Below are 14,642 nucleotides of genomic sequence, written 5' to 3'. Positions count from 1 at the left end.
TGTAATTGGTGTCTTTTTTGACTAGACTTAAACACAATTTGGACTGTAAATAAATCGCGTAATAAAATTGTTAAAATATCAATGAACGGAATTTTGCCTCAAGTAATATAATTTAAAATGTAAAACAAAGGAGAATCGAGTTTGTTGTAAGGAAATTGGTAAAGAGGGAACTGAGATTTCATTATTTTAATATGTGAAATGTAAGCAATCTTGGGAAAGTAGGTCGGCCTCACTTGTGTGTGTGTGTGTCTACCTCAAATACACTCACACATTAAAATCAGGATCACTTCCCTAAATCAATTGGGTTTAAATTGACATGGTTGTACTCCAGTTTTCAATCGATATTGTTTTGTCTTATTTCAAAAGTAAGATTAAAAAATCAAAAGTAAGAGTAACACATAGTATGATTTATTTTATAAATCTTATAAAAATAATGAAAAACCCGAAAACATAATTGTAAAATGTTACTTAAAACACGCTGTAGCATGTTTTAATTTTTAACACGATTTTCTGTAAATTTTGCCACTCGTTCGCTGACATCTGCCACTCTTTATTTATTAAATCCTCTCATGAATTTATAATCGTTTTCACAGGACTATGTGAGTCATTGCGTTACTACAGCAGGCTACGTACAGTACAAATTTTGAACTGTAAGTTGAATAATCTCTACCTAATTGTTTTTTTTTATTTAATAAATTAATATAAAATATAGTACACTACTAGTCTACAGACTATGCAATTTGTTTGATATATATTGCTATTTAATAATTACAATTAGCAGTTAAAAGCAGTTAATAATTAAAAATAGTAAAATATTCTGCATAATTTAACGGATACATCATTTTTGAAGAATTTCAAAGCATTAAGCGGGAACAGGATTTGCAACAATAAATCTGTACAGCCAATAAAATTCTAACAAAACATAAATCAGTTCAACATCAATGCGTAGGTCAAGGGTAGCCAAGGAGATGGATTGTTGAACAAGTGATTAAGTTTTTTTTTGAAAAAAGGCCTTTTGGCATAATGTGTCTGCTTACTTAAATAAGATAATAAACACATCCATTCTATCCATTTTGATATACTTAGTATTAATATTTATAATTATATTTTCTTAACTACTTAAACCAATGTTTGTCGTGAGCTACGATAGATAATCAAAACAAATGTAATAACATAACATAAAGTAGACTATTCACTTTGTCAAATAATCTGGACGAAATGTTAACAGCATCGCCAAACAAAATGGCAACGACACATATAAAATACAGACGTAGATGGCTGATTTACGAGCCCGCGTTTGCAATGACTTGTAACTCGATACTCCACAAGTATTTCTATACGGGAAACAATTTTCCTAAATAATTAAATAATTATAGATATAAGTATATTAATTTTATCAATGTGAAGTGCTGCATCAATCCAAATAGATGATTTAAAATTAAATTAGAATAGCAAATAAAAATAACACGAAAAAGCAATCTCTAATCCCAAAAGGTATTCGTTAACGAAGATTGATTCGAGGTCGCGTCGGTCTGGACAGAGGTAAATGTCATTTACACTCGTATATGTGGTTAAAGTGTCTTATTTTCAAATTTAAACTTGTGTAAACTATTTGAATAGATATGCCTACGATAACTATGTTGACCTCTATCTTCGAACTAAGGTCCCGACCTCTTCGTCACGTGCAAATATCACGCGCAACCTTTGAAAAGAACAGGCGACGTCATCAACTAAAAGGGCGAAATCATGTTTGACTTTGTAAACACGTGCTTTCTAAATAACTTGTCGATAATACTTAAGCTCTCATATTTTTATCCTTCAAACTTCGTTTGGCTTTTTGAAATGAAATAACTTTGGAGGTTGTTGTTTGAGTTCTTTTTAACAGTGTATTGTATTATAAGACCAGAAAAATTTTCTGTCTTGTACTTTAAAAGTAGAAAAAGAAGAGAGCGTCCTTGGTGTAGTTGTTTGCGCTTGGCTGGTCCGGACCCTAATCTAAAACGTCCAGGTTCTGTCCCCGCTATGTACCAATGTGTTTTGCGATTTTCGAATTTCTTAAGTATATTTATCCGACGTTCTTCTCGTAAAGGCAAATATCATGATGCAACCTGTGCAAATCTACGAAAAAAATATATGAAGTCAACCCACACTAAGCACATTAAGGGTAGGCTCGAAGCCACTCTGTAGAGACCGAATGAAAAAGTAACATGCCGATGCCGCAGGCTAACCTAGTCTATATACAAATGTCTAACATAAATAAGTATTAAAAAGTCGTTTGTCGCGAACACACTAACTTACATTTGGACGGCTCCCAAATGCCACAACACTAAATAATTTGCTGTAGAAATTATCTTCACATGTTTTCCCACATATCCTCCCACACTTTGAACTACAGACCTGTTCGCGCCTGAGGTGCGGGCAACACCACTACCGGTGCGAACCGACGTGCGGTGGCACGAAACGTCACTTGGTTTTCCGCTTTCGACCGCCGATGCATACGCGCAACGATCAATTTGTCTATTTGCAACTCTGTATTTACCGCTTATTAAACCATTATAACCAAATACTTGTGTTTGGCCTAAACAAATGGTCCTTCGAGCCTCAAGAATCAACAAAAGTACAGTCCGCTAATTTAAAACGTTTGGAGCGAACGGAGTGCAGCAAATTATCGCGACATCGGCTCAACGGTCGTCGGAATCAAACATCGAACATCAAGACAAAGGAAGTACTGTGTGGACAAGGGAAGATAAAGTGAGTTCGTTCCATATTTTCCTTTCTAAATCCTCTTCAATTGGCTTCCTATTGTATTAATATAATTGTTCAATTTCACGCTTACGCATTTACGAGCGACTAATTACCAAATAGTGAAGTACCCACATTATATTTTTTTATTTCGTCGTATAACTTATCGATAATTTTTTACTTTTAATTTAATAATGGCCCAACTAGATGTTTTAATTCGAAAACGTAGTGGCATGAAAGCCAAGCTTACCAATTTTTCTAATTATATTAGCTCAATTAGCGCTTCTGGCATAATTTCCGAACTTCAACATGAATTACAATGTCGACTAAATAAATACGAGGCCTTATACGATCAATTCGATGAATTACAGGTGGAGATTGAGGTGTGTTCCGACAAGCCAGAGGACGAATATGAGGAACGTTCAAAATTCGAAGAGCGTTATTACGCGCTGATGGCGCAAGCGCGCAGTCTGTTGTGCCGTGAAGGGGCAACGGATGATGGCCGCTCTGTTGCAGGCTCGATATGCAAACAAGCAGGTGACTCATTACAAGGCAATTTTATTCGCTTACCCAAAATTGATTTACCTCGCTTTCATGGTAGTTATCAGTGCTGGCTTGAGTATAGGGACACATTTTTATCATTAATTCATAGTAGTGCTTCTATCGATAATATAAGCAAGTTCCACTATCTGCGCGCCTCGCTCTCGGGTGCGGCGCTCGACATTATTTCAAATATAGATTTTAAAGGCGACAATTATTTAATGGCGTGGCAGTTGCTATGTGATCGATATGACAATAGTCGTCAATTAGTGCATAATCACGTGCAGGCATTGTTCAATGTTGAACAGGTTTTTAAAGAATCGAGTCTTTGTTTACGTCGTTTGCTTGATACAATTAACAAAAATATTCGAGCCTTAAAAACATTGAACGAGCCGACGCAACATTGGGATACGCTTGTAGTTTACATCATGTCAAACAAATTAGACGACGTAACCGGCAGACATTGGGAAGAATATCGTTATGGCTTATCGAAACCACCATCTTTGCAACAATTTTGCGAATTTATTAGTAACAAAGCTGATTTATTGGAAACTATAGAAAATAAACAAAGTACAAATGTAAATAAAACAATTTCGAAAAATAACAGTTATATAGTCGCATCAAATATAAATAATAGTCGTTCCTTTGCACAGTCAAAAAATAACAACATGAAATCTTATAATTTGTCATGTCCTTTATGTTCAAAAAATCATCTTTTATTTACATGCGAATATTTTCGTAGTTTAACCGTTGAGGAACGATTAAAAAAGGCAAAGGAATTAAAAATATGTTTTAATTGTTTACGTCCCGGGCACGGTACTAAGCGATGTCGATTAACGCATTGTAAGTATTGCAATAGTAAACATAATACTCTTTTGCACACCGAAGAGTCTAAGCCTACTTCATTTCAAGACCCGATGCCTAGTAGTTCTAGTGTCGCATTGCCTATTCACCAATCTTCATCATCCATTGCTTGCGCTAATCAAAATAATATTGCTTTGTCGAGTAATACTTCCATACAACCTACTACTTCTTTGCATGTTTTACTGTCCACAGCTATGGTGAAAGTGATGGACGACAACGGCAACAGCATGGACGCACGGCTTCTACTCGATAACGGCAGTACGGCTAACTTTATAACGCAGTCGCTTTGCAGTAAGCTAAAATTACCTACACGTTCCGTAAGTTCTGAAATTAATGGCATTAATAATCAATCGTTAACTAGTACCCAAGCTTGCAACCTAACAATCCAGTCCCAGTGTTGTAGGTATAGAACGAATATAGATTGTTATATATTACCGGAGATAACTAAAATACTTCCTTCTACTTTTATAGACGTCAGTCAACTTTCGATGCCCACAGATCTACATCTAGCTGACCCTACGTTTAACATACCGTCAGTAGTCGATATTCTCGTCGGGGCTGAAGTTTTCTGGGATGTAATATACAATAAATCAATTAACCTAGGGAAAAACAAGCCTAAGTTAGTCAAATCAAAATTAGGTTGGATTGTTACAGGCCAACTACCGATACAGTCAACATCAAATTTTACGCAGTCTTGTAACTTGTCTATAAGAAATCTGGACAACAATTTGAAAGGGTTTTGCCATCTTCCGAATCCACTTGCCATTACAACGCATCACAACTATTAAATCCAGCTGGATTGAATTGCGAGTCAGGTTTTCGATCTTTAATAAATAAATTTTCTAACTTTAATCGTCTTATAAGAGTAATGTCATATGTGCAACGTTTTGTATATAATCTTAAAAACAAAAATAACAAACAAACCGGTTTACCTACTAAGGATGAATTAGATCAAGCCTTAAAAAGCGTAATGCAGAACGCTCAAATTGATATGTTTCCCGACGAATACGTTTTGTTAAAAAAGGGTAAATCGTTACCTCGTAAGAATAGACTTTCGTCTTTGAGTCCGTTCATAGACGGCGACGGTATCATACGTGTAGGCGGAAGGCTTGAAAACTCATCTTACGAATATAATATAAAACATCCTATTTTGCTGTGTAGTAAACATCACGTTACTAAAATGTTATTTCAGAAATATCACATAGATTTATTGCACGCAGGACCTCAACTGCTCTTAGCAAATATACGTCAATTATATTGGCCCTTAGGGGGCAGAAATCTTTCTAGAATAATCGTAAGAAATTGCTTAAGATGTTTCAGGTATAAAAATACAACTATACAGCCTGTCATGGGACAATTACCAATTTCTCGTACCAACTTAGAATTTCCATTTTTACATTGCAGTGTCGACTATGCCGGACCTATACTGATAGCTGACCGGAAAGGACGAGGGTGTAAGCTTATAAAATCGTATGTGTGTATTTTTGTTTGCCTTGCAGTCAAGGCTGTGCATATTGAGCTTGTTACAGATCTGTCTAAGGAAGGCTACATGTCAGCCTTGAACCGTTTCGTGGCTCGTCGGGGCAAACCTCAGTCCATCCTGTCAGACAATGCAACGAACTTTGTCGGAGTTTCCAACGAGTTGGAACAATTTTTGCAGACTTCAAACCTCCCGTCGGAGGTCGCTCAGCAGGGTATTAAATTTTCCTTTGCCCCTCCATATTCTCCACATTTCAACGGCATTGCTGAAGCAGCGGTTCGTTCGACAAAATATCATCTTAGGCGCTTGATGCAAATGACTCACTTTACTTATGAGGAACTTACCACTTGTCTAACTCAAATTGAAGCCGTTTTGAATTCCCTTCCACTCACCCCTCTCTCATCTGATCCCACTGACCTATCTGCTCTTACTCCTTCCCATTTCTTAATCGGACGATCTCTTTTATCTGTACCTTATCCACAGGTGACAAACATGAAGGTCGAGCAATTGCAACGTTACGAAAGAATCAATTATATGAAGCAACACTTTTGGAAGCGATTTTCTAAAGAATACGTCTCTTTACTTCAAACTAAGACTAAATGGTTCCATTCAACAGGAAATCTATCTGTGGGGACTCTTGTACTATTGAAGGAAGCAGGTCAACCTCCCCTACTGTGGCCATTGGGACGAGTCACCAAAATTTACCCTGGCGTCGATGGCGGTTCAAGAGTGGCAGAACTGAAGATGAAAGGGAGAACTGTTCTGCGAAGCTACAAAAACATCTGTCCGCTTCCCTTCGACTAGAATCTTCTTACCACTCTTACATCATGACTCTTGCCTTACAACCACTTTCGTCTGCTTATCCACAGCCATGGGCCCATCACTCTGCTTCTTTGAACAAAGATGTTCAACCCGGGGAGGATGTTCGCGCCTGAGGTGCGGGCAACACCACTACCGGTGCGAACCGACGTGCGGTGGCACGAAACGTCACTTGGTTTTCCGCTTTCGACCGCCGATGCATACGCGCAACGATCAATTTGTCTTTTGCAACTCTGTATTTATCGCTTATTAAACCATTACAACCAAATACTTGTGTTTGGCCTAAACAGACCTACTTAATGATGTCCCTGAAAACCTAAACATATTATAGTTACATATCTTCACTAACAAAATGAGTATAAAGATACGTTTGTTTGTGTTTTGTTACTTTGTTAATAATTTCAGAAATTACTCAACAGATTTAAAAAAATCTTTTACCGATGGAAGGTGTTCAGTTAGCGAATAACAAAGGCTAAGTTTATTTGCAAAGGAAATCATGGCGAATTATTATTGTTAAATATAAAAATCTTTAGTGCCATGCTCAATAAAGGGTAAGATTCACGGTGCAATAAGATAGATATTGTTTAGGGTTGTATGGGTTTAGATTTTAGTCTTTGATTGGAGAATGTTGAATGCGATGACAAAGTTTGACAAATATTTGTATTTACACAAATGTTTGCCACAGTGTCTGGCGCTGGCTGTGTACATTATGTGTCAAGTCACTGGCGACGGTGCATCTTTTATAAATAAACAAAATCCAAGTGTTTGTTACTTTTAAATAAAAAAATCTTGGCTTTATAAAGTCATAGTTATAAATTTAAATGTCTTATTTTATTGTTAAATTTTGATCTGTTTCTACATTGAGATTAGAGAAAGAAATCAGACCAAAAGTATAGTTGAAGAGTAGAGACAATTATTTAAATCTCGCATTATGAAATATTTTAGTTCTTAAAAAGCCCTTTCACATTACTTCTGCTGCTCTTGAATTCGTTTAAGGAGTCCCTTAGTATAGATTTAATGGGTAATCTAATGCTCTTAATGACATAAAAACTTAATAACTTAAATGCAGATAAACGTGAAAACTTTTTACTTTATGTATTTCGTCACTGAAACCCTCATATGAAAAAAACTGTTTATATTTAAGACACTGCTTATAGTACTCAATTGAAATACAGTATATTTTATATGGATTTTAGAGATAACGTCTTCGTATCGGGCTATACAAAGTAAATTTCAATGGAGTCGTGTCCTGGCTCAATTGGGATTTGTCACGATCTCGGGAGAGCTTGCGTCCGACCTTGCAGATAAAGTTTGGATGCCTTTTTCGTATTGAATCTAAACTGTTTACTTTGTTAAGCTTTTAAAATTATTTTTTTTATCAAAATTTCTAATCAAATTAATCTGGAAGATTAGTTGGATGTTTTTGCGTATATGAAATTAACCAAGTCGGTTATAATTTATCAAGATTAATAACATTTTTAATATAGTTTTTCTATTATTAATTACTACCTAGTAATAAAAAAAAAACTTGTCCAGTTCAGTAGTCTTTAAATAGCTAAGTTAACAATATCAATCATCGAGATAAGTAATCAAGGAGAGGCCAAAAATTGTAAACAAATGAAATCTGCGTAGGTCCGCGGTCAGCGACATCTACCTTACATCGCCTTTACTTAGAGTACTTAATTAATTAACTTAAGATGTTTGGTCACTTAAAACAATCTTTTTAGTTAATATTAAGTGGATATTACGAAAAAACCACCCGTTAATTTTACATAAAAAGAAACATTAAATTAGAAATGGATTCGGCAGGGGAAATTTACGGATTGTATAAACTCGGAAGGGTATATCTGAATTTTGTACATCTCCTCCTTTGCCCATTAAAGGTTACTCCTCCGTTTTGCAGATGACTATGGGCAGCGGTTAATTTATTGCAATGTAAATAAAAATTTAATATAATATTTTCGTTCAGAAAAAAAATAACCTTTGTAATATATAAAGTCCAGTTTGATATCGATATCAAATGCACTGCAAAGCCTTCAAATCCCACATATATCAATCTCAAGGTCAGAGTTGGGCCATTTATCTCACCTCAGCAGTGCTGCCCTCTCGCGCCGCCGCCGGGAAACGGACATTGAATTGATAAGGATCGTGTTTTACTTTCATACATTTAATGTATGTTCGAGTGATATCCATTAAATTTGGTGATTTGTACTTTCTTATATTACTTTATAATATTACCTTCAATTGAAGGTCAGAATCAACATAGAAGGAATATAAACTATTCATCAAATGGATGTTACGGCAAAAAAGTTTTTTTTTTTGAATTAATATTTGGAATTATCTTTTCTTTTTCTGTATATCGTTTTACCATAATAAAGTGGCCAGTATTAGAAAATAAATTAAACTAAACCCATTTATTAATAACAGAGACTCAGACGATTTTTGGATACTTTTAAAAATATTTTTAGAGATCAATTCTTTTACATAACCCTAATACCCTTAGTTTATATTTAAAATTGGAATTAAAGAATAGATTATACTCTAGTCTGGAATAGTTAAACTAAGACGATATAAATTACATTCCATGTATACGCTATTATTTTTCTATTTAATTTTATTCTTCGCTAAAGATCTTTGTTTTAATCCTTCTTTTAAAAGATAAAAGATTTTGGTTTCGAATTTAATAAAACATTTAAGAAGAATTCTAAAATGACTCATACTTTTATTACATAAATATCGGTTATGAATAATAATATTTTACTAAGACATTATTAATAAAAACCCACATTAATGAAAGATATAAGGTATATTAATAATGTGATGTAATTAATTTCACGGTTGATAAATTCACAACGGGTAACTATACTAATATAATGTCTGTTTTGTATAATTATATATAATATAGCCTAAACAAAATACTATAATATATTATGATAAATATGTTTAATGGCTAATAAAATCTCGCCACTATGGCAACCAGAGTGTCCCCTGGTAACAACTGGTTCATCATCATCATCATATTCAGCCTAAACTTGTCCACTGCAGGACGTAGGCCTTCCCCATCGATTGCCACAATGCCCGGTCCTGTGTCGCCCGCTGGTTAATATTGTATAAATAAAAGTCTATTAATAAAACTGCATAAATTCAACGTCGTAATTGCCCTGTCAAAAATAATCTCAAAGCAGTTAAAGTTCAAACGCCTCCGTCAAATTAGTGAGGATTAAATTAAAATTACTTTTTAAAAATAGAAAAAGATAAAACTTCGGTCTATTTGTTTTGTTATTTAATGAAACCTTTATACATGTTTCTTTTGAAGTTCTAATAATAGAGACAAAAAGATGTTTATTGTGTCTCCTGTGGGCAGAATAAGTATCTGGTTTCCTGACACGTTTTGGACCTCGAATATAAAAATCGTTTTTTTGGGGTTTTTTGTAAACAAATAAAAAATCCAAGAAATTCTTTTGATATATAAAAAGTAATGGCCGCAAAGAAACGTGAGTATTTAAAAAAATATTGAGAAACAGAAGAGTTACAGTTTAAACTTACATTATACTCGTACATAGTTGGTACTTAATTAATCGTACCTTCTTTCGGACCCAGCTTGTGTTAACTTTTCGTTCAATATTTTTTTTAATACATATCCATGTATATAAGACTGATAATAAAATAATCGAGTTACAGGCATAAAATTGATTCAAATATCATCACTTAAGTCGAAATCTGTGTAAGGGAATGCCATAAATCAATTCCTCACAAGAGGAAAACGTCGCGTCACTTTCGTAGACATAATTGATGGGATGAGGCGCTAACTTATCACCATCACAATACTGAGGGAATGATCGAGTCATCTCTACGCATCGACGACTAACATATATCTGATATTTATCGCTTTTTGATCATAGCTAACATTCTGATACGGAACTATCTTATTACATTTACATATTTATTTACAAAGCAAATAAATTTCATGGTCCAGAGATATTATATATTATAATTGTAGTTTATTTAGCAAATATTATCGTTGTTATTTTAATTAAAAATTAACTAAAAGTAATATTTGATACTTGATTAAAATACGATATCATTCGTCATTTGTTTAAAATTCACTTTCGAAATCAATTAAAATGCCTAGGAATTTATTTAAATAATACAAAACGAAATTGCTAACATAATATAAACAGTCTTGAACCATTCGTTTCATAAAACAAATCGAATAGATTATTTCCATGTCAATATGTAAAGAGATTGAGGCCCTTTCTGATCTGTCATTATTCTCGTCTCATATGCAATCGTGTGTTCGCTTTCCCGCGACCTCTCCACTCCAATATCCTGCGCCCGAAGGCCGGGCCTTTAATCTCTTGCAGTGGGTTTTTGATAGACGTCGAAGGTTGCATTGCTTCCTTTATTCGCCTCGGGGTCGGGCATATTGTGTTTTTCGCGCCATTTATTGACACTTGAGTTGTTCGCGCCAATTTCGTTTTATTAACGCTTTCTTCGTTCAAGATTCTTTATTGCTAAACTTTTCGAAAGTTACGAACGAGTTGCATTATCGTGTGACTTGAGTCTCCTAGACTATGAAGTTCCGGAGATAGCTTCAAACAAACATCCATCCATCCATCTAAACATTCTCATTTATAATATTAGTAAGATAATAACTTATTAAAATATATTTTACTAAAAGGCAGTGAAATAAGTTACATATCAACTATTTAAGTAAGAGGTGTAAACACTTACTTATGTAGAGTACATTAATATTAAATTCTTAACCCTCGTTGGTCGGAAGATTTAGGGTCAGTACATTATGGAAATGAGTCTAACATTTGCCAGAGTTTATAGGTAATATTTGGTTTTGGCCTAAAAAGGGCGGTTTAGGGAAAGTAGGGCAGTATTGGGCAATGTTTCAGCTCGGCCGGCGATCTACTCGTATCTAAGCTCGCTAGAATCACTTAGCGGAGCCTGTTTAAAGGATCCAGGTCACATACAGCGAGATTTGATATGTTATGTTGGTCACATTGACTTAGCTTTATGTTATGTTGGTCACTGTTAAGTAAATGTCTCGATCGAGTACCACTTAAATTTTATTACACACTCTCGTATGCGTTCTTATAAAAAGGAAATATCTCAAAGAAATGCTTCGCAAATCTTTATGTGATTATAAAACAAAATTTAATGGAATAAGTTAAATAATCAATAAAGCTTACCGTGGGTTTCTGATACCAAAAATCTGTATAAGATATGTCGCTATCCCTTTCATTATATTTGACGACACAGAGATAACAATACGTTTTAAACAGTGTGTTTGGACTCAGAAATCCACGGTTAGTTAGTGGATCGACTCATCCGGCGTAAAGAATAGCTCTTAAGATATATATATATATATAATGTTTAAAAAATATTCTTCCACGTTTTATGTGCCAGAAGCTAAGTATTAGCATTAATTTTAGAATAAATACAGCGTCGGTGAGCAGGGTGAGAGGCAGGTTGTTGTTTAATTCATTCTTTATCTTGCCCAGGTTCAGGCAGGGCGGGAAACTAAACAACGGCCCGTGGAATTAGGTCAGGACCTGCTATTGAAATGTTGTTTGCCTTTCTTTGAACTTATGTAAACTGTACTCATGTTTATATAAAGCCCGCTACAAACCTTCAGTTTTAACTGCACAGTTTGAACTGAACAAACAAACTGTTAAAACTTTATTAAATAGGTTTGTGTAATCTTAGCGATTGATTTAACTAACTTTATGGTTGAAGTAAAGTGTAAATTAATAAATTATGAACGTCTGTGCCCGATAGTTGTCACTCTTCATTCAAATAATTATGATTTTTAAAGCATTATTTCAGAAAAAATAACTTCGTGCCTAAAATGTAAAAGTTCACAGCTTTAAAACTTAGCAAAACCTAAAAATATAGAGCGAAGAACATAAGTGCTTGACCCAAATAGCCTGAGATTGTGTTAGTGTCCTCTGAATTGCTAAGATTGTTTCCGCACAGCTGACCGTCTCGTTAGCCGGCAGTTAATAACGCTCTCTGGGAGGGTTTGCTTGGAAATCGATAGCGGACTTTCCTTTACAAAATACAGTTACTTGATAATATCTTTAAAGTTAAGAAAACAATATATTTTTCAAATTATTATGGTGATGTAAATAGTTTGTTTTTCCTGAAATCAAGCAAGCCAGCTTCAAAGAAGCTTTTCGTTTTCAAGTATCATATCAGCAAAATGTAACAATATAAAAATTTTCTTTGGTATGTAACGTTACTTATGGTTTAGGCAAACTTTCCCAGCAATGTCTTACAAAAAATCGGTTTTCTTAAAACAATCCCCTCGTGGGAAACTTCGATTCCGTGAGACCTTCAGGCATAAGATATTAAACAGCAATACCCTATAAAAGTGTGAAGACGGTTTGCTTCCGCGGGGCTATCGCTCGCAGGTGAGCGGGGGCACGCGGGGCACGGGCGGTGGCACGCGGTGCGCGGGGGGCACGAAGGAACTGGGTCAGCCGGATCTGGGGCACGGGTCGCCGGCCGCAGACTGCCGGCAGAGATAGGGTGCGTTTTGATGCACTGTTTGTTTGTGGAAATTTTTTAAGTGGATATTACTACCCTATGTAAAAACTACAAATGTTTATAAACGCTTAAGTAAGACCAGGTTTGTTTGGCTTTAGATAGTGATAAGGCTATTTGTCACGAAAATTTCTATATTGTAGCGGAAGAGATTCGCTGTTTGTTTAATTAATATTTCATTATCTAAGAATAATTCATCCTAGTTTTAAAAGAATACTCGCGTCCAAAGTCTAAATAATTCATTTCTTGTAATAATGTTACTTTAAAGAGAGTTTCTCATTCAAGTTATGGTCGGAATTATTTATTCATCCTCATTAAAAGCTTCCCTTAAAACATTAGGCGGGCAAGGTCATCGCTACCTCCACCCCGCGCCCCACGCTCCTCGCCCTGCGCCCAGCGCCACTACATGCATTATGAAATAAAACCATATTCCCTCTTCCCTTTTCCTAAGTTATACTCTTGGTAAAACTGAAAACTACTTATGAAAGTGACTTTTTGAGAAAGTTTAATGCAAATTATAAAGTTCGTTAAAACCTTGTAAATCCGTCATAAAACTGGGAAATCAATTGCAATTCTCCTTTGCGTTTTACCGCGAATTTATTTAAATTGCACGTCCACATTTAGAATTTAAATTCCATTATTGATTGTAGTTTTTAGTAAATAGTATAGCATGTCTATAGCTATTGACCCGCGTATGAACTGGCGCACAATCGTATTCGAATCATGAAATCGATCGACTGCGCCGCGGTGCTCTGTACCCGGTGCCCGTTGCTTCTTTCACGTCCCAATTACATAATTTATGCTAACCTTTTTCCTCGTGTGCAGCTCAACCGAAACTTACAGCTACGCTAACAAGAAACTATCTGTTTACATATGGAACCTAAAAAAAACTTAAGTACGTTTAACTGATATAAAATATCGCAGACATCATTTGCTCAGGTAGAGATCAAATTTATTAAAGCTAACGTACATTTAAAAAATAAAAACTTAATGATTTACCCTATCAATTAAATAATTGAGAGTAATTTTCAAACTTTGGAGTGTAGTCGATTTCAACAATTTTTTTTCAAATAGAAAATTTCTTTTCATTTCACCTGTTAACATTACCACTGACCTCGGTCAAGGATTACTCGAACAGTATCAGTATTCCATCCAACGAAATACAAAGCTTTGGTTCAAGCAAATCTTTTACTTCCAATCGATATCTTCAAATGCATCCATTAGAGTAAACGATACCATAGCTTTGGTTAACGTTTTTAAAGCACAAATTGTATTAGAGTCGTCTTCATCGTTTCCGCCTTTCGTGTTGTAATGCTTTACAAGGGCACGGGCGAGAGGGACGCCCGTATCAGGCGTGCTTTTGTGGGACAGAGACAGGTGCAGGGGGTTGCAAGGCCTCGGGTCGCAGGTACAGTGACCTGACCCAGTTGTGGCTGCAGCCGCTGCCGCCGTGTAAATATTGATTCGCGCACTTGTTGCTCAGGTGCGGCGCGACTTCGACCTATGCTTTTTCCAAACCGACTTACTGGATTTTAAGCTTATATTGATCCAAGATGGATTGCCTTCTTCTTGTAATTTTTAAATTAAAAAAAATATTGTGAAGATAAAAAATTAGCAAGATATCTCGTTATAAAAGTTC

General features: G+C 35.3%; 2 protein-coding genes across 5 annotated transcripts in view; both read left to right on the top strand.

The window, feature by feature from the left end:
* The window catches only part of BomSIFR (neuropeptide FF receptor 2-like), a gene marked incomplete at its 5' end in the record, with an annotated part of 57,921 nt that overhangs the window by 16,994 nt on the left and 26,285 nt on the right, over nt 1-14,642 (top strand). The gene's annotated exons all lie outside the window — the stretch shown is intronic.
* On the top strand, nt 2,778-6,649 carry LOC106115308 (uncharacterized). Of its 4 annotated transcripts, none has more exons than XR_001227748.1 (4): nt 2,778-3,279; nt 4,339-4,463; nt 5,551-5,600; nt 5,676-6,649. XR_001227748.1 is itself a non-coding variant. In XM_013308668.1 (4 exons), exons 1-3 carry the CDS (start codon nt 2,937-2,939, stop codon nt 4,855-4,857), a joined length of 525 nt encoding a protein of 174 aa, XP_013164122.1. In that variant the 5' UTR covers nt 2,778-2,936; the 3' UTR covers nt 4,858-4,882; nt 5,551-5,567. The 4 variants fall into 4 exon arrangements, 2 of the variants coding, with proteins under 2 accessions (XP_013164122.1, XP_013164124.1); XM_013308668.1 differs by lacking the exon at nt 5,676-6,649 and adding an exon at nt 4,801-4,882 and having other exon boundaries at nt 5,551-5,567; XM_013308670.1 differs by having other exon boundaries at nt 5,551-6,649.

Source organism: Papilio xuthus, unplaced genomic scaffold (genome assembly GCF_000836235.2).
Source record: "Papilio xuthus unplaced genomic scaffold, Pxut_1.1 DF827870.1, whole genome shotgun sequence".
Classification (NCBI taxonomy): Eukaryota; Metazoa; Arthropoda; class Insecta; order Lepidoptera; family Papilionidae; genus Papilio; species Papilio xuthus.
Note: the sequence above shows the minus strand (reverse complement) of the source record. Positions and strands in the feature narration are given on the sequence as shown.